Below are 21,268 nucleotides of genomic sequence, written 5' to 3' on the forward strand. Positions count from 1 at the left end.
GCACTGATGCTGCAAGCGGCCCGAGACGGACAAGCACGCAGTCGTCTCAAACGTATGCCAAGTGTCACGTGAAAATGTACGTATAAATTATTTGCTAATTACTATGAAAACTGAGCACAGAATGGAGATAACTCACACACCATCACCAGGCTGGAGTAGAGCCTGATCAGAGGAGGGCAGCTGGGCAACAAATACACCATGAAGATGCCTGTGAGACTATGCACTGCCATGCCACCCTGCTCCCCCTCCCAGAGACCCACACCAACCTGCCCCCCCGCCCAGAGAGGCCCCTGCCTGTGCACCAGGACAGAGGCGCAGAGCAGTCACTGCAGCACGAGATGGGCCATACCACGGGGCAGCCACTCACTGGCCATGACCACTTGACTCAAATTTAAATTTGATAAAACTGAACACTTGGCTCCTCTGTCACAATAACCACGCCTCAAGTTGGGGAAGGACACCTGTGGAGCTCTGACCCAGCCCCACACTCAGACACACAGTTCCCTGGTGACCTGCAGCACAGCCTGACCCCGTAAGAATGTCCTCCATGTGGGTACTGGTGCCCAGAGGCCGCCAGCCGGCCCCAGTGCCCAGTTCCCTCTGCACTCCACACGCTCTGCTCATGGCCAGCACCTGCTGCACCCTAGACGGTGGCATCCTGCTTGCCTAGTGACCGCAGAACAGCTCCAGCCCAGGTAAACCAGCAAACATCTCTGTCCCCCTGGGCTCTGGACCACAACTTCTCCAAAGGCGTCCAGACCCTGGCCTTAGGGAAGGGGTCCCCTCCCAGGTCTGTTCTTCCCCAGGCATCTTCCTCCACCCTCGGGGACCACAGAGCTTCCCCATATGTTACAGTGACTCTCATCACAGTTAATACTTCTCGATGTTAAATTTCTACGTGACTCCTGTCTCCTGCCTGAACCCAGACTGATACATTGGCCAAAAGAGACTCCAGCATTATCCGTTATGTTAAACTATTACAAGAAGAATGAATTCACTCATCACATCATTATTAGGAAAACAACAGACCCTGAAACGATTTCTGTGAAATGACTTCTCGGAAGGTGGACAGTTAGGTGGGTTTTTCTATTTCTTTCTACTATCTATAATGAATGCCTACGATGTTTTTAACCTCAAAAGCAACAAAAACAGGGACGTCCCTGGTGGTCCAGGTGTTAGGACTCTGGGCTTCTACTGCAGGGGTCACGGGTTCAATCCCTGGTCAGGGAACTAAGATCCCACATGCCGTGTGACGCAGCCAACAAAAGTAAGAGAGAAACAGGCTTTCAGAAGCTGGCATGGTGCCTTCTCTGCAGCCAATTGGCACGGACTGACAAGCGCTGGACCAAGGCCTGGGTGATGGCAGAAGGTGACCGTACGTGGGAGGACTCTCATGAAGGATCCTGATGTCCTGCTATCAGCCACCTAGAGAATGCCTCTCTTCAGAAGTGATTCCAAAATCACAGCCTGTCAGGGCACCTGGGACAAGCACTCACGTGCTAACAATCCTTGAAGCACCTGCCTGCCCGCTGAGGGGGAAGGAGGATGTCATAAAACAACAACAAGGACATCACAGCTCCCCAAACTTCTAGGACCCAAACTCCCGCCTCAAATCATAGTTCTGCACTTTAGATCTAGGGCGTATGGGAAGAGAGCATCTCATTAACCACAGCAGGAAAGGCGTGGCCAGCGGAGGGTGTGGTCAGAGAGGGGTGTGGCCAAAGGGGTGTGGTCCGTGGAGGGGCATGGCGGAGCGGAGGGTGTGGTGAGAGGAGGGGTGTGACCAGTTGAGGGTGTGGTCCATGGAGGGGCGTGACCAGATGAGGGGCGTGGCCTGCATGTGCGACCAGTTATCAGCCACCACCACAACCACGAACCTCCTTTTGATATCAGATCCTGACTGAAGACAAGGGGAGAGTTGGTCTTGGACGACCTGGACCCAGCAGCATCCTACAGGCCAGCTGGCAAGTGCCCAGGGAGGGTCTGGCTGGCCCAGCGAACCTTGAGAAAGGAGCCCACCTTCCCAACATTTTCTCACCCAGGTCAGGCTGCACCCAGAAAAGGGCTGGATCACAGCAAATCAAAACAACAAACAGCTGCCAAGAGCTGCCTCCTGGGCCCAGCAAACCTCCTGCCCCAGGACCATCATCTAGAAAGGTGTTTCCGGATTTACTATCCTTTGAAAACCATCGTCATGGTTTCTATAAAACCTGCATGTACTTACTATCTCCTTCAAGTCACCTGGACACAGACAGTATCATGTATGTTAACATACCAAGTGCCCGCCTGTCTGTCCCCATAACCATCTCCTGTCCCCCATGGGTCCTGCAGTGAGGATGCTGCTGACCACCCAAGGGCCAAGGTTACAGCACCCATAGCTCCAGGCCGAACAGGACTTGCCTCTGGGGGACCTGGAAAGGCCTCGTATTCTCAGGGAAAACCACCTCTGACTGGAGCCTGATGCCACAGAGGTTAACCACAGACCTGGAGAAGACACTTGTGGGCTAAGGTGCATCCCCCAAAGTTTATATTTTGAAAGCCTAATCCCAGGACCTCAAATGCGACTGCAGTTGGAAACTGGGTCTTTCAAGAGCCAACTAAGTTAAAATGAGGTCCCTGGGGTGGGCCCTAATCCCGTAGGACTGCTGACCTTAAAAGAAGGGGAGATGAGGGCACAGACACACAACAGAGGGAAACCCACACGAATACAGAGAGAGCAGACGGCGTCCACACGCCGGCCCCACCCACGCCTGAGCCTTCGACTCCAGCCTCCGTCCACACAGGCCTGGCCCACGCCTGGGCCTCTGACTCCAGCCTCCATCCACACACCAGTCCTGCCCACGCCTGGGCCTCCGACTCCAGCCTCCGTCCACACGCCAGCCCCGCCCACGCCTGGGCCTCTGACTCCAGCCTCCAACCACACACCAGTCCTGCCCACGCCTGGGCCTCCTACTCCAGCTTCCGTCCACACACAGGCCCGGCCCACGCCTGGGCCTCCGACTCCAGCCTCCGTCCACAAGCCGGCCCCCCCCACGCCTGGGCCTCCGACTCCAGCCTCTGTCCACACACGTCCACACACCAGCCCTGCCCACGCCTGGGCCTCCGACTCCAGCCTCCGTCCACACACCGGCCCAGCCCACGCCTGGGCCTCTAACTCCAGCCTCCGTCCACACGCCAGCCCCGCCCACGCCTGGGCCTCCGACTCCAGCCTCCGTCCACACGCCGGCCCCGCCCACCCCTGGGCCTCCGACTCCAGCCTCTGTCCACAAGCTGGCCCCGCCCACGCCTGGGCCTCCGACTCCAGCCTCCATCCACACACCAGCCCTGCCCACGCCTGGGCCTCCGACTCCAGCCTCCAGACCTGGAGACAGTAAGCCCTGGTATTTAAGTACCTGCAGGCTGTGATACTCGCTACAACAGCTGAGCTGACTGGCTCAATGGTGACACTGAGCTGCGAGGGATTCGATCAACAGGAGACGCCCAGCTCGGCCCTGTCAAGGCCAGGTGGCTGGAGCGGCTGGAGCGGCAGCCCCCTCCACGGCCCCACAGTCTGCTTGGGAACAGCTCAGCTGTCTCCCTGCACCTCCTCCCCTGCCACCTCCTAGACACCTGCCACATAAAATGCAGGCAGTCCGGGGTCTTGTGGACACAGTGTTAAGCTGGATACTGAAGCCCACCTGCTAACCTTAAAAATCAGTGTCAAGGACAACAGACAAAGGTTTCGGACAAACTCAGGCACCTCCCGGGTTAGGACATGTGAGAGGAGAAGAGAAGTCTATCATGAAGAATGGAGAAAACCGGGACGTTCCTCTGGGTCAGGACTACGGTCCCTGTGGCCTGGGAATTTCATGAGATCACAAAATCTCCCCAGTTTCCAAGAGCCACACCAGCTCTGCTCCCACAAACACCCTAGGGGCCAGACACCCTGGGAAGATGAGTCCCGGGGCCGGTCGCTAAAAGTGACCCAGGCGATTAACGCCAAGAGACACGGAGGACTTCCCCGCTAACCCCAGGTGCCCCTGGCCTGGCCATAGTTACCTCTTTAACCACCCTCTTTTCAAACTCGTCGAAGAGTTTCTGAAACTCGTCAGTTGATAGCAGGCCGCCGCCGCGGGAATGCAGCTTCTGCAAAGCAGGAACGCACGGGTGTGCTGGGCAGCCAGGCCACGGGCAGGAAGGGAGCCGCCCCAGGCCCACCAGGACCGGGCCAGCCGGGCTGGTCTGAAATAACACCCACATGGCCTAGGGAGCCCAGAGGCACAGGTTGGGGCGGGGGGAAGGGGGACCAGTACCTCTGTGATGGCCTGTTTGTGGTCACTGTCCAGCTGGACTTTCTGGAGCACTTGCAAGAAATCCTCAGGCTTCACCCCAAGTCTGTGGGGAAAATGCCCTCAGTGAGCCCAGCCAACTCAGCACCCTCAGGCGCCCTGACCGCTGCCCCGACCAACCCGGGCAGTGACAAGTTCTCCAGGAAGGAGCGCTTGATGGTCCTCCTGTCTCCAAAATCCCGAGACCCTGTGGTCCTGCCTTAGAGAGGAGCGGCTGAGGATGCTAGAGCGCGCGACCCACAGGCCCTGGGACCAGTGAGTGGTGGGGACCGGAGCTGCTCTGTGACACTGCCTCCAAGCTGTCACGGAGTAGGGGGCAGAGTGGACGTGCATCCCAGGCCTTTCTTGTCCTGGACCCCAAGTCACAGCTCGGGTGTGGGAAGGGCGCCAGGGGGACAGGCCAGAATGTGTGGCCCCCGCCAGACCGGGATCTCAAGCAGGTCATGAGGACATGAGTTAACTCGGACACCAGGACCATGGAACCCACCCAGGGACGCTTGACTCCAAAGGAGCCTTTCTATCCACTGCCAGCAGGGATCTCGGGAAACGCCCCTCCATGAACACCCCTCCCAGAGAAGCCTCCGGAGAGGGGTGGGAGCCCCCGCTCTCACCGCTCGGGGTGGGTTTCTCCCTCCGCTGTCACGGACGAGAGGACCTTGTAGGCAGCCCGGGTCCCCAGGCGTCTCCGCAACAGTGAGGTCTGGAGAGACATCTGAAGAGGGAATGGGGCTGAGGGGCTTGGCCCAGCCCTGTCCCTGGCCACCCTGCCCCTCGCCCCAGACAGCCCCGGCTCACTCGCAGCCCAGGGAGCAGCCCCTCGCCCTGTGGGCATCGGGGGGCAGTCACAGAGGACAAGGGCCAGGCCCTGCCGGCAGCCACCGCTGTGAAGTTCACTAAGGTGCACATCCCTTCTCAGTGGACGTGGGGCCCCGGCCCACCTACAAGGGGGGCGGGGGGGTGGTCACTGCCCCGGGGGTTTTAGTCTTCTTGCTTTCCCCCCAGAGGCGGTGGGGCAGGGAAGGGGCCAGGGGTGGCTGTGGGGCCAGCACCCCCGGGGAGCAGAGAGGGAGGTCACCCACGGCAGAGAGGCGGGGGTCCTGCCGAGGCCACCACAGGCCCCGCCCTCCCACCCACGCCCACACCCACAGAGCCCCGGGCCACCCTGCCGGCCAGCTCCCTGCCAGGCCTCCAGGGGCAGCTCCAGGCACAGCCGGGCAGGGGGGCAGCTCCGCTCACCATCAGGTAGCCCCGGAACTGGTTGTAGATGATGGCCGTCATCAGGTTCATCAGAAACAAGCTCCCTTGGGAGAGGAAAGGCCATGGTCAGCGGGACCACATGGCCAGCGAGGACCGTGCGGGCAGGAGTGGCCGCCAGCCCGCCAGCAGCAGGCTGGCTGAGGGAGCAGGGCAGGGACCCGAGGCCCTCGTGTATAGATGGGGGCGCCACGTGGCCTGCCCAGCAGGCACTGAGGCACTGGCGATCGCACAGAGTCACGTGGAGGGGAGGTCGCAGGGCTGAGGAACACACCTAGACCCTTGCCCCAGGTGACCCCTGCAGACCCGCCCCGACTCACCAATCAGGGTGAAGGCTATGAAGAAGATGGCGTAGGCTCGGTTCCTGGAATACACAGGGATCATCACTGAAAGAAATCAGAGAAAATAAAACACTCATAAGCCCAACGTCCAGCTGACCCCTTTCATCGTCTTAAACCACTGTCTTTTCAACAGAAAGGAGGGCCCTGTGTTGGTGGACCTGGAAGGCCGTCTTGCCCAAATTCTGCCCCTCGCACCTCTGCCTGCACACCTGTGGGGGCGGGGAACTCGCTACCTTCGGGGGATGCTCATCCTGTACACATCCCTGTGAGCACTCCCTGCAGACAAAGCCCAGCCCTCCCTCAGTGACTGGAGGACTCACAGGACACGTGGGGGCAGTGCTCAGGGTCCCGGGCACAGCTCTCACCCGGTATGGAAGCCAGTGGCTGACCTCTTGGGAGGGTCTCTATGGTGGGTGACCACCCCAGCCCAAGACGAAAGGCCCCAGCCAGGCTGCCCAGGCCACAGCTGAGCCCAAGGACCGCAACACCCTCACCTCCTGGCCACACACCCGGCCTAAGCAGACCAAGGCCCTATCAACAACCCTGACACAGTCAATGTCACAGCCACCAGAGACCCCGGGGCCTCACACATGGTGGGGCTGAGCCTCAAAGAGGAGGAGGCCACCAGGGGCCCGCTGAGCCCAGGGGCCCGCTGAGCCCAGGTCGGTCCATCACCACAAAGAAGTGTGTCCACCTCGAGCTTCTCAGGACTCAGAAAATGAGCAGAAGAGGAAAAGGAACAGAAAAAGAAGACCAGAAAGAAAAAGGAAGAAGAGGGTGGAGAGCAGGAGAGAGAAGGATACTCGAAAAAGGGGAAAGAGAAAACCAGCAAAGAGGAGGCGGGGGCTCCACCTTTAATCCCCAGCTCTCAACAAAGAGGCTTCGGGGGCCCCCACGCCCAGTGCCAGGCTCAGCTCTAGCTCCGTGCCCCCGCCCACCCCCCAGTGCCGCCCCATTCCCGGCCCCCGCACCGTCGGGATTGTTGGCGGTGGTCAGCAGCACCAGGAGGGTAGTCAGCGCCTCAGGCAGGTTGAAGAAGTAGGTCAGCCGCTCCCGGTCCTGCCCGGCGTCCTGCAAAAGCAGACACAGCAGCACTGAGGAGTCACCGGGCCTCGGGCCGCAAAGCTCAGGCCCCAAACCCAACAAGCGCGGACCTCCCGCTACGGCTGCGCAGCCTCAGAGCCCATCTCTCCATCTCCTCCCTGTGGGCTCCGAGCTCCAGGCCGGGCAGACCACACTCAGGACCTCTGGGCCTGAGAGGCAGTGTCCAGGGATGCCCCACACGGACACCGGCCACTGGGCAGGCCTGCTCGGAGCCACAGTGAACAGCTCTCACCAGCCTGGCAGGCAGCATCACAGCCTGGGCCAAGAGGGCCCAGCGGGGGCCGGCCCACCCGCTCCCAGCCGGAGTCCACGGGCCGTGTGTGTGCCCTGGACACTGTGGGCGGGAGGCGCTCACCCAGGCACAGAAAACCACCTCATCACTCAGGGAGCCTCGCAAGGCCACTGTCCTAGCTGCCACCCGAGGGCCAGCCCTCCACAGACACCTCGGGACTCTCCGTGTTCCCAGGTCAGAGGCCCACCCCTCCCCCACTCCCGGGGAGGCACCCTTGCCCACCCCACCCGTCCTGCGCTCCATAAACAGCGGTGACACTGGGCAGACACGTGGGTCCTGAGACACTTACTGGTCCCACCTCCCAGCCGAGCTGCCCCTGCCACCCAGACTCACACACACACACAGACACCCCATGTGTGCACACACAGTGACACACACATAGACACCCCCATGCGTATACACACAGAGAAACACACAGCACACACAGTTACATACACACAGACACCCCCATGCATGCACACAGAGACAGAAACACACAGCACACAGTTACATACACACAGACACACACACAGACACCCCCACGCATGCACACCCAGAGAAACACACACAGTACAGTTACACACACACACACAGAACACACACACAGACACCCCCATGCGTGTACACACAGAGAAACACACAGCACACACACAGTTACATACACACAGACACCCCCATGCATGCACACAGAGATAGAAACACACAGCACACAGTTACACACAAACAGACACACACAGACACCCCCATGCATCTACACACAGAGATAGAAACACACAGTTACATAGACACACACACACAGACACACACAGACACCCCCATGCATCTACACACAGAGACAGAAACACACAGTTACACAGACACACACACACAGACACAGAGATAAAAACACACACACAGCACACACACAGTAACACACACACACACACACACAGACACCCCCATGCATGCACACACAGATAAAAACACACATACACAGTATACACACAGTTACACAGACACACACACAGACACCCCCTTGTGTGTACACACACAGAAACACACACAGCACACACAGAGTCACATAGACATACACACAGACACCCCCATGCATGTACACACAGAGATAGAAACATACACACACAGAGTTACATAGACACACAGACACCCCCGTGCATGCACACGCAGAGATAAAACATACACACACACAGGGCACACAGTTACACAGACACACACACACATACCCCCACGCGTGTACACACAAAGATAGCAACACACACACAGCACGCACACAGAGTTATACAAACGACACCTCCACGCAGCAAGAAGCTGCCGGGGGCTGGGAGGCAGTGAGGGGCTGAGAGAGGAGGGGTCCAGGCAGGAAGGGGTCCCCTCTGGAGAAACAGGCAGGGGCTGAGAGGGGCTCCCTGATGGCCAGTCTGAGAGGCCTCCATCTAAGAGGGGTGCAGAGAGGGAGGGTCAGTGAACAGCCAACTGTGGGTTGCCTGGCAGGGTGCTGCCTGGCGGAGCAGAGCAGAGAGCGCAGTACCTTCTCGCCAGTGAAGAGCAGCATCCCAAACACGGTGAAGAGACACAGGTGCACGGCCAGCAGCAGCCCGACGCTGGGGGCGGAGGGAGCGGCACTCAGCGCCGGGCGGACGCGGTCCCGGCTCCGCTGACCCGGCCCAGCGGGGAGCTCCCTGCCCCGACCCAGCCACCTGCTCAGCTGCTCAGTGCACTCTGGCAGAAGTGCAACCCTAGCAAACCTGTCCCAGGACAGATAGCTCCAAGGACCCCCGGGACTTGCAGAGGAGAAAGGCCACTGCCATCAACCTGGGCCAGCAGTGAGGGGTCAGCCACGTGAGTCATGGGGGTGGCGGTGCAGGGAGAGGGTGGGGGGCCAGGGACGGAGGGAAGTGAGCAGCCACAGCCAAGGCAGGAGGCGCGTGCAGCATGGAGCAGGGGGCAGGGGTCAAGCAAGGCCGTTACGAGGGCTGCCTTAGGTGCGAGACAGGGACCCCCAAGTGCCTCCTGCCCATAAGCCCCCCTGGCCAGAGGAAGGGAGCCCCAGGCCCCCAGCAGGGAGCAGAAATCCCCACCCCGCCCTGCCAGCCCACTTGACTCAGCGCCCACCTGACCCCAGCGCCCATCTGACCCCAGCGCCCATCTGACCCCGGCGCCCACCTGACCCAGCTCCCATCTGATACCAGTGCCCACCTGGCCCCATGCCCACCTGACCCAGCACCCACCTGACCCCAGCGCCCACCTGACCCAGCACCCACCTGACCCCAGCGCCCACCTGACCCCATGCCCACCTGAGCCCGTACCCACCTGTCCCAGGGCCCACCTGACCCCATGCCCACCTGTCCCAGGGCCCACCTGGCCCCCATGCCCACCTGACCCAGCTCCCATCTGTCCCCAGTGCCCACCTGACCCCACGCCCACCTGACCCCATGCCCACCTGACCCCACGGCCCACCTGGCCCAGCACCCACCTGGCCCCATGCCCACCTGACCCCACGCCCACCTGGCCCAGCACCCACCTGACCCCACGCCTAACTGACCCAGGGCCCACCTGGCCCAGCACCCACCTGGCCCCATGCCCATCTGACCCCACGCCCACCTGGCCCAGCACCCACCTGACCCCATGCCTAACTGACCCAGCGCCCACCTGGCCATCTCCGGCAGCGAGCGCCTGATGCACTTGAGCGTCTTCTTCATCATGGAGGAATTCTGCATCAGGAAGAAGGGGCGCAGCAGCCGGCGCACTCGCAGGGGCTGCAAGAGACCCGCACCCGGGACCCTGAGCACAGCCCCCAGGATGGGCCCAGAGGCCCGACGCTCTGTAAGGACGGCCACGGCCCCGGCTGTCCCCAGGCTGCCCACTCGGCCGACCTTGACTTCGACGTCCCTCCGAGCCCAGGTCGGAACCCAGGGCCCTCAGGCCCCCCGACGAGCCAGCACCGGGCCAGGGGGTGACCAGCCTGTCTCCCCAGCCCCCCTACCCAGCTCTCACAGAGGATGGGCGCCCTTGGATCTGTCTGGGAAGCCGCTGTCCTGCCCTCCAGGGGCTGTCCCAGGCCTCCTCAATCTGCGGCCCCCAGGCCCTCATATGCTCTGGGTCACAGCCTCCCACACAGACCAGACTGGCAGAAAGTGAGCAGGAACCCCACACCTCCACGCTCACACACATACTCACACACCTCCACGCTCACACACACCCCCACACCTCCACGCTCACACACACACACACACCTCCACGCTCACACACACACACACACCTCCACGCTCACACACACACACCCTATACCTCCACGCTCACGCTCATGCACACGCACACCTGCACCTCCACGCTCACACACACACACGCACACCCGCACCTCCACGCTCACACACACGCACACCTGCACTTCCACGCTCACACACACAAACACCCACACCTCCATGCTCACGCACACCTCCATGCTCACACAAGTGCACACACATACCCTATACCTCCACGCTCACACACACACACACACCCTGTACCTCCACGCTCACACACACACGCACACCCGCACCTCCACGCTCACACATACACGCACACCCGCACCTCCACGCTCACACACACACACACACCCGCACTTCCACGCTCACACACACACAAACACCTGCATCTCCATGCTCATGCACACCTCCATGCTCACACACGTGCACACACATACCCTATACCTCCACGCTCACACACACACCTGCACCTCCACACTCACACACACGCACACCACTCCCACCCCTCCATGTGCTTACACACACCTGCACCTCCACGCTCAAACACACACACACCTCCATGCTCACACACACACCCACACCTCCACGCTCACGCTCATGCACACACACACCCTATACCTCCACGCTCATGCTCATGCACACGCACACCTGCACCTCCACGCTCACACACACACGCACACCCGCACCTCCACGCTCACACACACACGCACACCTGCACTTCCACGCTCACACACACAAACACCCGCACCTCCACGCTCACACACACCTCCATGCTCACACAAGTGCACACACATACCCTATACCTCCACGCTCACACACACACACCCTGTACCTCCACGCTCACACACACACGCACACCCGCACTTCCACGCTCACACACACACAAACACCTGCATCTCCATGCTCATGCACACCTCCATGCTCACACACGTGCGCACACATACACTATACCTCCACGCTCACACACACACACCCTATACCTCCACGCTCACACACACACACACCTGCACCTCCACACTCACACACGCACACACCACCTCCACCCCTCCACGTGCTTACACACACCTGCACCTCCACGCTCACACACACACACACCCCAACACACACCCCTTCCTCTCCCCCTCCTGTCACACCCGAGGGCCCTCCTCCCTGTGCTCAGGACCCTGGCCCCTCAGACGCCCCCCAGAGCTCTTACCCCGTCCCCAAGTGCACACACACACCACGTGCTTCAATACCTTCCACTCACAACAAAAAAACCACACTCCCCTTCGCTCATCTGTTCCTTGTCCCTGTTCCAGCCAACCCACCCTCCTGCCCGAGGGCACTGGACCGGCCCGCGGTGACTGCCAAGCCTCTGAGCCCAAGATCACCTCCTGTGTTCCAGCCTGGCAGACAGGCACCTCCCCCTGCCTGACACCTGGGTCACCCACTCTGTGCCCGACCACGTGCTGGATCCCCAGCCCCTCCTCCCCTCTCGCTGGCCTCACAGCCCAGGGAACTGGTCTGTCCTCGCAGTATTAAGGGCCCCTCCACATTCAATCTACAACCCAAGCTGTCAACTCCAGACATGTCCTAGTGGGCACCTTCTTGTCTCACACACACAAGGCTGATGGCCTCCCCTCCCTGCCCAAGCCCTCCACGGCTGCCTGGAAGCCCAGGGCACCCTCCCCTCACCTCCAGCTGGCAGCCCCACTGGGCACCCTCACCCCCACCTCTGCTCAGCTGGTCGCCTGTCCCCTGCAGCTTGGGGGGATGGGGATAGGGGTCACGCCCGGGGCCAACAGTACAGACCTCCCCACCCTGGCCACTGGCACAGCCCAGCACCGGCCCCATTGTGGCCCCCAGGGGGGACTCGCCAGCCCCACCCCAAGCAAGGCAGTCAGCTGTCCTCAGCAGACAGGCAGGTGGGCGGGCATGGACTCTCCCAGGACCACCCCCGAGGACGGTGTCTCTGCACCACAGCTGTCCGTGAAGAGGACTCGGGGCTGGTAGGCAGGGCGCAGAGCTCCAGTTACCACGGCGGGCTTGGGAAGCTGCCGCCCAGAGAACAGGGAGGTCTGTGTGGGCTCCCCCGAGGGACATCCAGGACAAACAACTGTCACAGAATTCCAGGAATAAAGAGGCAGGACTGCCATGGACTTGAGCCCCTCCGGAGTGAAGGTCCTTGTGGACAGAGACCCAGGGATGTGGGGCAGGGGCAGGGAGACTGCGAGTGTGAGTTTGGGTCCCCAGCCTCTCAGCGCACAAGCCACGCGGTCCTCCCTGCTGGTTCCACGGATAGTGTCTGTGCACAGTAAGGGCCCTCATGCCTCTCTCCTCCCTAATTTCACAGACGACCCTCACCCAGAATGTTCGGGGATACTTGATGGACACCGTTACCACCACTCAGAAATGGAGCCGGCGGTGGCTGGGCTGGCCTCTGCCCCGTCTGGGGAGGGGGCGAGCCTTCTCTTTGGTGGGGAGGGGGCAGCAGCTCCTCAGGGAGGAGGGTGCTCATGCAGGGACGTGGAGGAGGCAAGTGGGTGGGGGCGGCTGCAGGGGGCACCACCCCCCGCCCCCGCAGCCCTGCTGTGAGCTGGGAACCCACCCCTAACACCCCTGACACCTGCATCGGCTGCCCCACTGGGTGAGAGGGCACCAGGAGGGGCAGGGGTGCCCCTCGGCCTCTGTCCACGTGCCATTCCCGCTGGCAGCACCCGGGGTGTCCCCCGTCCCCGGCCTCCAGCACCCCCAGATCTAAGTCACCGCCGCGCCTCTTGGAAGCACCAGCACCCCCCAGAGGGCTGGAGCCTCTCCCCTGAGCTCCACAGCCCCAGGGCAGGGGCTTTCCCCTCTCGCTATCTTACTCAAGCCCTGTCTGAGCCCATACAGTAAATTCTTTCTAAAGCACCTCGCGGGGCTTCTGTGTCCCCGACTGGCCCTCAGGGCTACAGACACCCCCAAACCCACGTCTGCAAGCTCGGATCTGCTGAATCACAGGGCGGTGCCTCTGGGTGTTCTGGGCAAGCAGCGCACCTGGGGGCAGGATTGCAGATGGCAGGCAGGCTGGACCCTGGAACTCACCCCCAGGGCCTCACGCCTTCCCTGGGCCTGAAGGTGGGGACAAGGCTCGGGCCTGTGGGTGACTGACATGGGCTGGATGGCGCAGAGCTGGGCCAGAGGGACGCTGGGCCCCAGGGCTCTCCCCCGTAACCCACACCGTTCATCTGCGCCCTCACCCCCTCTAGAGCTCCCCACTCCCCCTTGGGGCTGCCCCACCACCCACCTCCTGGCAGACGAGACTCAGCGACACGATCCAGTCCAGGAGAGACACAACCAGCACCACGAGGTAGGCCAGCAGCCAGGGGTTCCTCCGGAACTGGGCCCACCCAATCAGGTAGCTCTGCAAGACAGACGGCGGCTGAGCGGGGGCAGCCGGTGCGAGGCCTGCACCGTGTGGACGCGGGGGTCGCTGGGCAGCCTTGGGGAGCCGCGTGGTCCCCGCGTGACTCAGAGCAGGAAGCTAGGCGCCGGGTGGGCGGGAGGCCACATGCCTCGCCCAGCCTCCTCGTGACCACAGGCGTGGCACTGACCCGCTCCACCCAGTCCTCACAGCCGTCCTGCCTGTCCAGTCAGCACTGAGGCTTATGCGTGGGGACAGTTCCATAAACACCAGGAATCAATGCAGTGGCCCAGGGGCCAGCCTTGGGAATGTGGGTTTGTCATCTGGGTGGCTGCCGCCTAACTTTCTATCACTGACCCCCCCAGAGGTCACCACTTGCAGATAAAACCCACCCTCTCTCCCACCTTCCAAGACTTCCCCAATGGACCCGCCACTCAAAAAAGGCCAATGAAAACTCACCAGTTTCAGCTGCAAGTTAAAACCCCCAGACCTCCTAACCACATTATAGGCTAAAAAAGGAGAAATAAGACACTGCCCGGGGCTCTTGGTCACACACGCACTGAGGCTCACCCATGCCCCTTGGGGTCAGACCACAGAGGCTGAACTGCCCCCTAAAGGGACCGCAGGCAGGGTGCAGCTGGCTCAGCCCTGGACATGCCCATGAGGGCTGGCGCAGTGGCGTCACTGCTGTTCATCAGAAGTGACGGGAGGCGTGGCCAGCAGCGGGGTCTCACTGCTGCCTGTGGCTCTGACGCCCTGACACAGCCCAGCTCGCGCCCCGCCCCGGCTTCTGGAAAGATCCGGGTCACGGAAGCCAGGCTGGCACACTGGCTGGGCATCTGCCCCGCCCCCCACGCTGGCCCCTCCCCTCTGGGCCGGGGCAGTGAGGGCTGTGAAAAGCCCCCCTCCAGGGCCCGCTGTTCAGCAGGGGTCTCTCCCCAGGGTGGCACTGTGGACCCTCAACCGCGCCCTTCCCGGGTCCCGTGAGGCTGCGCAGCCCTCATGGCTCGGCCGACCCCCATCAATGGTCTGGGAGGGGGAGGGCCGTCCAAGAGGCAGGTGGGGACGGTGCAGCTGGCTGGCTCCAGGAGGGGGAAGGGTGAACCCGGGAAGCTGCGGCAGGGCGGGAGGGCAAGGTGGGCGAGGTGGCCCCTCACCTTCACGGAGACGTCGGCCGCGAAGACCAGCAGGCAGAGCGCCTCGACGCCCTCGGTCAGGCCGCACGGCGGCTCCCAGGGGGCCAGGCGGTAGCGCACGTCCGAGGTGCGCGTGAGCGAGGAAGGGGTCTCAACGAAGGCCAAAGCCAGGATCAAGAAAATGGAGAAGCTCAGAATCCTGGAAAAGGAACCGAAACTGGTCAGAAGGCACGAACCAGCCACACTCAGGGGCCCAGAGAGCAGACCAGCCGGCGGGATGCCTGGAAAGCAGCAGGGCAGACGCCACGGGTCCGAAGGCCGGGGCCCACTTCCTGCTCTGGGGCCACCCGTGTGTGGTCAGACCACACACACCGAGTCCAAACTCAGGTGCCACGGCTGGCCGGAAGATTCTGGAAAGGAGCCCTCACCAGAGGGGGCCCTTTCTGCCTCTGCTCCGGTAAGGAGGGGAGACAGCAGCTCCTTGTCCACCCCAGGGAGGGGAGCCTGCCTGCCCCCCGAAACCCCCCCAGGCCCGGCCACAGGAGCCCCGTGGGGCGCGTGCCCGCTCACCACTGGCTGCTGCCGGAGTAGTACCGCCTGTAGAGCCACAGAGACCGGGCGTCCATGCGGTGGTTGATGGAGCGATACTGGAAGTGGAGGCCACACGGGGTGGTGAGGGTCCCCTCGGGGCCGCACCGCAGAGCCAGCCCGTGCAGGGCAGCCCCTCACCCCACGACACGTCCCAGCGGGGACACGACCCGGGGATCACAGAGTCCGCTCCACAGAGACTGGGGGCTCGTGGCCACCCAGCAGGGTCGCACCCTCCCAAGCTACAAGGTTTCCCGGCAGAGGGAGAACACCCGAGGGCCGGACCCCGGGGCCAGCCAGTGGACGGACCCCGGCCTGCTGGATGCACAGCTGTGCACACAGCTAGGTCTGCCCGTGAGGCTCTCCTCACTTCTGTGCAAGACCGACCCCACCCCACCTCAGCTGGTCATCCTCCAGGATGCCCCCAGCCTCATCCCTCACAGAGGGTACTGCCGGCTTCCACAGTCTGTCTCCCTGATTAACCCGGGGTGTCGTCTGCAGGTGAAGGAAGGTCATGCCACCTCTGGGTATCTTTCAAAGAACCCAGAGCAGTACAGCACAGGAAGGCCGGGGCAGATGGTGAATTGGCGAAATGAGTGGCCAGGGACCCAGAAGGGCACCTGGCGCACATCTCCTAAGGAGGGCTGGAGGGGACCAAGCCTTAAATCCCGGTCAGCACGGGGGCAACAACCGTACGGCCCAGCAACCGCAGCCTGTCCCCAGGACGGCAGGGGCGAAGGGGCCAGTGGGGCAGCGCCCGCCCAGCCCCACGAGCCCCAGGGCAAGCACAGGCCCACCCACCTGGATGGCGTCTTCGATGAGGACCACAGCCTGGTCCAAGCACAGATCCCGCCTGGCTGCGGCGCCTGCGGGCAGAGCGGACATGGCAGGTGAGGAGTGGGATCGGGAGACGATCGCCCAGCCCAGGACTCCTGGGGAAAGCAAGGCGAGGACCCGGCTGCGACCTTCCGGAGGCTCTGGAATGAGATGCCTGCGCCCTGCGGGGTGGTCAGGGTCTGAACGACAGGCTCCGGGCCCAGGACAGGAGCGGCCCCCACGGTGCCCATCGCCCCCTGTCCAACGGGGAGTGTTAACAGCCGCCCAGCTGGGCCCCCAAGGCGAGTGCAGGAGCCCCAGGGCCGGCGTGGCGCACAGAGCACGGACTGTGTTGGTCGCCCTCCCCACCCCGTCCCGCCGCAGGCCTCCGGGCGGCCTTTGTCAGGACACCGCGGCCCAGCTGCCTCAATTGTGAGATGGGGCGGTGCTCCCAGCCAGCCCTCTGCCAAACAAGGGCACGGGCCTCACAGTGACACACCGCGTCTAGAAGCCCGAGGTGCTGCGTGGCCTCCACTGGATACGGAGACCTAAGAAGGGCCTTCTGGGGTCATCGTGTCCCCCTAACTCCCCCCCACCCCAGCTCGTGTCACGGGCCCACAGGGCCAGGGGGCCACAGCCGAGTCACCCCAAGGGCAGGAGCCGAGGAAGCCTTCACCAACCAGACAGGGGCCCTCGGAGGCCAGGGAAGATCGACTACGAGGGGCCTTCGGGCAGGATGAGTCGGGTGGCTCCAACCTCAGCCCGGCACCCCAGGCCCCCCATCAGGGAGCTCTGGGCTGCGCACCTGGTCGGTCCCCTTGGCCGGGTATGCTGCCTGCTGCCTGGTGAGCACGGGACCACTCCCTGACACAGGGGTGTGAGAAAGGCGTGAGGAGCTGCAGCCCAGGGCGACGGGGAAGCCCCCGGGAGAGGCCGCGGGGGGCGGGCAGGGTGCAGCCCAGGTACCCAGGACAGCAGAGCCGGCATGCAGCCCCCAGCGGTTCGCGGGGCTTTGAGACGAGCTGAACTGATCAGTCACCATTCCTGTTGACCCTGGAGGTCAGCAGCTGCCAAAACCACCCTTCACGGGTACCGGGAGGAGACAGAGAGGCAGAGATGTGCCCGGGAAAGGGGACGCTGGACGCCTGGGCAGAGCTCCAGACCACTGCCGACTCCTGTCTGCCGTCCCCAGGGAGGCTGTGCCACTGTCCTCCGGGACGGTGCAGCGGGGTCCAGGGACCAATGGGGGACATGGGGGACCATGGACAGAGACAGGGGACGGGACTGTGCCATCACCTTGCTGTGTCACCGAGAACAAGCACCATGTCCGTCAGCACCTCACGGTCCCCCCACAGACAACCTCCACGCTCAACCCCAGGGGCCCAGGAGTTCCCCCGGGGCAGGCTCTGAGGATGGCAACTGCTGCTTCCCCGGAAAGCCTCCCGGGCACGCTGCGATCTGAGGGCGCTCGGTTTTGCTCCCTGCTGCGTCCACTGAGCCCAGGCCGCCGCAGGGCCTGGCACACAGTGGCTGGGGACGCCTGTCGACCCACAGCCAAGGGGTACCCGGGGAGGCAGCACGGTCTGAGGGCCCCCATATCATGAAAACCCAGGTGAGAGATGGAGCTCGGCCTGAGGGGACCCAAGGAGACAAGCTGCCTGCATAAGACGGGCGGCCAGAGGCCCCAGAGCTTGCTCCAGGACCCAGACTGGGGGCCGCTGAAGGGGCTCGCTCAACTACGGCCACCCGGCCCCCCAAGCGCGACCCCCCAGGGCCCTCCCGCCCTGTCCCCCTCTGCAGCAGCCTTCCACATGCACCTCATAGCTTCCCCTGGGTCCCCCCCACCCCAGGAGAGAGTCCACACTCCACCCGCCTCCTCCCCTGCCACTTCCTCCAGCCTGTGCCCTCCTCGCCACTCACCCCGAACTTGGCTCCACCAAGGCCAAGCTCTCCAAAGCCTCCACGCCCTTGCCCAGGCCCCGTCAGCCCTGCCAGGAGCACCATCCTGCAGCTTGGCGGCCTAGGAACTCATTGCCCCAGGGTGGGGTGCGGGGGGCGGGCAACCACCTGTCCATACCCCCGTCTCCCCACTGGGCACACCAGGGTAGGATGTCAGAGCACAGGGGACAAGAGGGTTCAGAAACTGTGCCCCACGTCAGCCCTGCGCTGGTCCCCCTGCCCCAGGCCTCCCCTTCCCAACATCCCAGAATAAATCCCCTCCCCGCTGGCTCCAGCTCCCCTCACCCCCTGGCTGGGCCTGTATGACCCTGGGCGAGTCCCCTCACCTCGCTGTGCCTCAGTTCCTGCAGGCCCTACACAACAGGAATGCCGTGCAGGCTGAAAGGGTTACTGCAGCTAGTGTGCTACACACAGTGAGCCCTTCATCAGCACTTACTATCAGTATTCTTCTCACAGCCCCTTCCATAGCATAGCAATCCCTTGTCCTCTGACTTTTCCATAACCAGTAGGAGGGTCATTCCCTGACCAGGAAGGGGAAGAGAAAACGACTATCCCCACGCTGAAGTCGTGGTCCGTGAGGACGGGCTGCATCGGGACCTGGCCACAGGGGCCCACTGGGGGGCGAGGGGCACCCAGCAGCAGCCTTCCCCCACCTTTGCTCCTAGGACAGCCGGGCTGTAGGCCAGACAGACCCTGAGCTCAGGGTTCTATCCAGCAGCCCTGCATGGGAGCTGGGGGTAACCTCAGTGAGGGTCCCCAGAGCCTGGCTGAAGAGCCTGGCCACGGGAATCCAGAACACAGGGTGTCTTGTCTGTGTTCACAGAAGCCCTCACCAAGGCCACAGGGTCGGGACAAAGAGCCCTCCCCAGAGTCCCCCCCGCACCAGCCACACTGCCTGCCCCAGTTCTTGTCTCTGCAGTGAGGGTCTCATCTGCCTGGCCGTGCATTCTCCCGGGGCTGGACCTGCAATGATCACAGTTCTCTGCTCAGAACAGCTATCGGCACCAGTGAACACCAGCTCTGCCACCTGGCCGGGCACCTAGACTCTCCCTGAATCCTCACCAGGGCCCCCTTCAGGACACCCCTAGTGACCACCTCTGTTTTACCAAGACTCAGAAAGGTTGGCATCATCGATTCAATGGACGTGAGTTTGAGCCAACTCCAGGAAGATGGTGAAGGACAGGGAAGCCTGGCGTGCTGCAGTCCATGGGGTCGGAAAGAGCCAGACACGACTGAGAGACTGAACAACCACAGAAAGGTTAGACCTGCCAAGGTCACACAGCCGGGCAGTGGCAGCACCAGAAAGGCACCTGGATCTCCAGACACAAAGTCTGCTCCCCTGAACACCACCATATCCTATGTCCCTTTTCCGGAGCCCTGGGAGGCCTGGCACAGGCTGGATGGAGAACTGTCCTGGGACAGGCTCTAAGATGGGCAGGTGGGCATGTTTCCTATCTCCGGTCAGGCACCCACCCCAACAGTCGGGCACACGGCACAGACCCCTGCAAGCAGGAGCCCAGGAGGCCCCTTAAGGAGCACCCCGTGCGGGGCAGCAGAAGCCCCAGGGCTGTGAGCTTGCACCAGTTGTGGACATTCTCGGGGTCTCAGCTTCCCCCTCCATAAAAGGAGGCTGAGGCCCTTCCCTCCCAAATCCAGCACCCAGTGCCCCTGAGATCTGACAGGGACAGAAGGCCTCCACCCTCCCAGGCCTCCCCAGGAATAAGCAGTCTTTCTGCGGATAAACAGGAAGGGTAGGCCAGAGCTGCAGAGGGCAAAGGCAGGAAGCCGCCCCGGTTTGGGAAGCCTCACAGTTCACTCCCAGCTGGATTTCACCTCGGCCACTTCCTGGCTGTGTGACCTTGGGTAGGGGAACGCCCCTCTCTGTGCCTCACTTTCCCCGATAAGAACTGGAGAAAATGGAAGTACGTCCTCCTAGGAGTCACCAAGGCGATCCACGGAAAGTACGAGGCCCCGAGCCCACGGAGGGGACTGGGGGGTGGGGCGGGGGGGCGGGGCTGGCTGCTCCCGGGCTGAGCGAGGCCTCTCTGTCCAGCCGGTCGGTGGAGCAGGGAGAGACCACCACTCCCCCCAGCGACCCCGCGCCCCCAGCTCCATGCCCAGGCCGGGATCGAGGTCCGCAGGGCGCAGCCGCCCAGCCCTCCGCAAGGCCCGATCGGACCCCGGCCCGGGGAGGCGGGGCGCGCCCGCAGCGACAGCAGGGGCGCGACTCTGGCCGCCGGGACCCCGACGCGCCACCCCCGCGCCCCGGCCCCTCCCCAGGCCGCGGCTCACCGGGGCTCTCTTGGACGCTGCTGCAAGCGGGTACGCCCCTTGGGCAGTCGCGGCCGCTGCCGCCGCGGGCCCGGCTCAGAAGGGGTTCCGATTCTTCCCGGGTGTCCGCCATAGGATCTCCGCCTGCCACCCGGACCGCGCAGAGGCGCTAAACTCGGGCTCCACTGCGCAGGCGCAGTGCCCCCGCCCCGGGTTCGGGCGGAGGCGGGGACAGCACTGTGATGAAGGGGCGCCCCTTCCCACCAGCCAGTAAGGATGGAGAGCTTGCTCGTGGAGGCGGGACTTACCCGACCACACGCCCCCTGGTGGGCGGGGCTCAACTTCCTGGTGGGAGGGGCTATAAAGGCCCAGAGGCAGGGAAAAGCGCGTTTTTAACGGGTGGTCCAGCCAGCTCAGTCCGCCCCACATGGGCACAGGTTAGGAATGCTCATTCTTGGGCCGGCTCGACCCGCCTTCATTGGAAGGACTGATGCTGAAGCTGAAACTGCAATACTTTGACCACCTGATGCCAAGAACTGACTCACTGGAAAAAACCCTGATGCTGGGAAAGATCGA

General features: G+C 62.9%; 1 protein-coding gene across 2 annotated transcripts in view; it reads right to left on the minus strand.

The window, feature by feature from the left end:
- The window catches only part of TPCN2 (two pore segment channel 2), a 30,460-nt gene extending 9,626 nt beyond the window's left edge, over positions 1–20,834 (minus strand). For both annotated transcript variants that reach the window (XM_068976766.1, XM_068976767.1), the window contains exons 1-13: positions 20,714–20,834; positions 16,448–16,512; positions 15,629–15,705; positions 15,080–15,257; positions 13,806–13,922; positions 9,945–10,051; positions 8,824–8,896; positions 6,895–6,994; positions 5,903–5,968; positions 5,565–5,629; positions 4,940–5,040; positions 4,293–4,374; positions 4,039–4,125 (exon numbers count right to left, since the gene is read on the minus strand). In XM_068976766.1, the coding sequence (XP_068832867.1) occupies positions 4,039–4,125; positions 4,293–4,374; positions 4,940–5,040; positions 5,565–5,629; positions 5,903–5,968; positions 6,895–6,994; positions 8,824–8,896; positions 9,945–10,051; positions 13,806–13,922; positions 15,080–15,257; positions 15,629–15,705; positions 16,448–16,512; positions 20,714–20,825 (1,230 nt within the window). In that variant the 5' untranslated portion in view covers positions 20,826–20,834. The remainder of the gene's footprint in view (positions 1–4,038; positions 4,126–4,292; positions 4,375–4,939; positions 5,041–5,564; positions 5,630–5,902; positions 5,969–6,894; positions 6,995–8,823; positions 8,897–9,944; positions 10,052–13,805; positions 13,923–15,079; positions 15,258–15,628; positions 15,706–16,447; positions 16,513–20,713) is intronic.
- Between the last annotated feature and the right edge of the window lie 434 nt (positions 20,835–21,268).

This window comes from Capricornis sumatraensis, chromosome 8 (assembly GCF_032405125.1).
Source record: "Capricornis sumatraensis isolate serow.1 chromosome 8, serow.2, whole genome shotgun sequence".
Taxonomy (NCBI): Eukaryota; Metazoa; Chordata; class Mammalia; order Artiodactyla; family Bovidae; genus Capricornis; species Capricornis sumatraensis.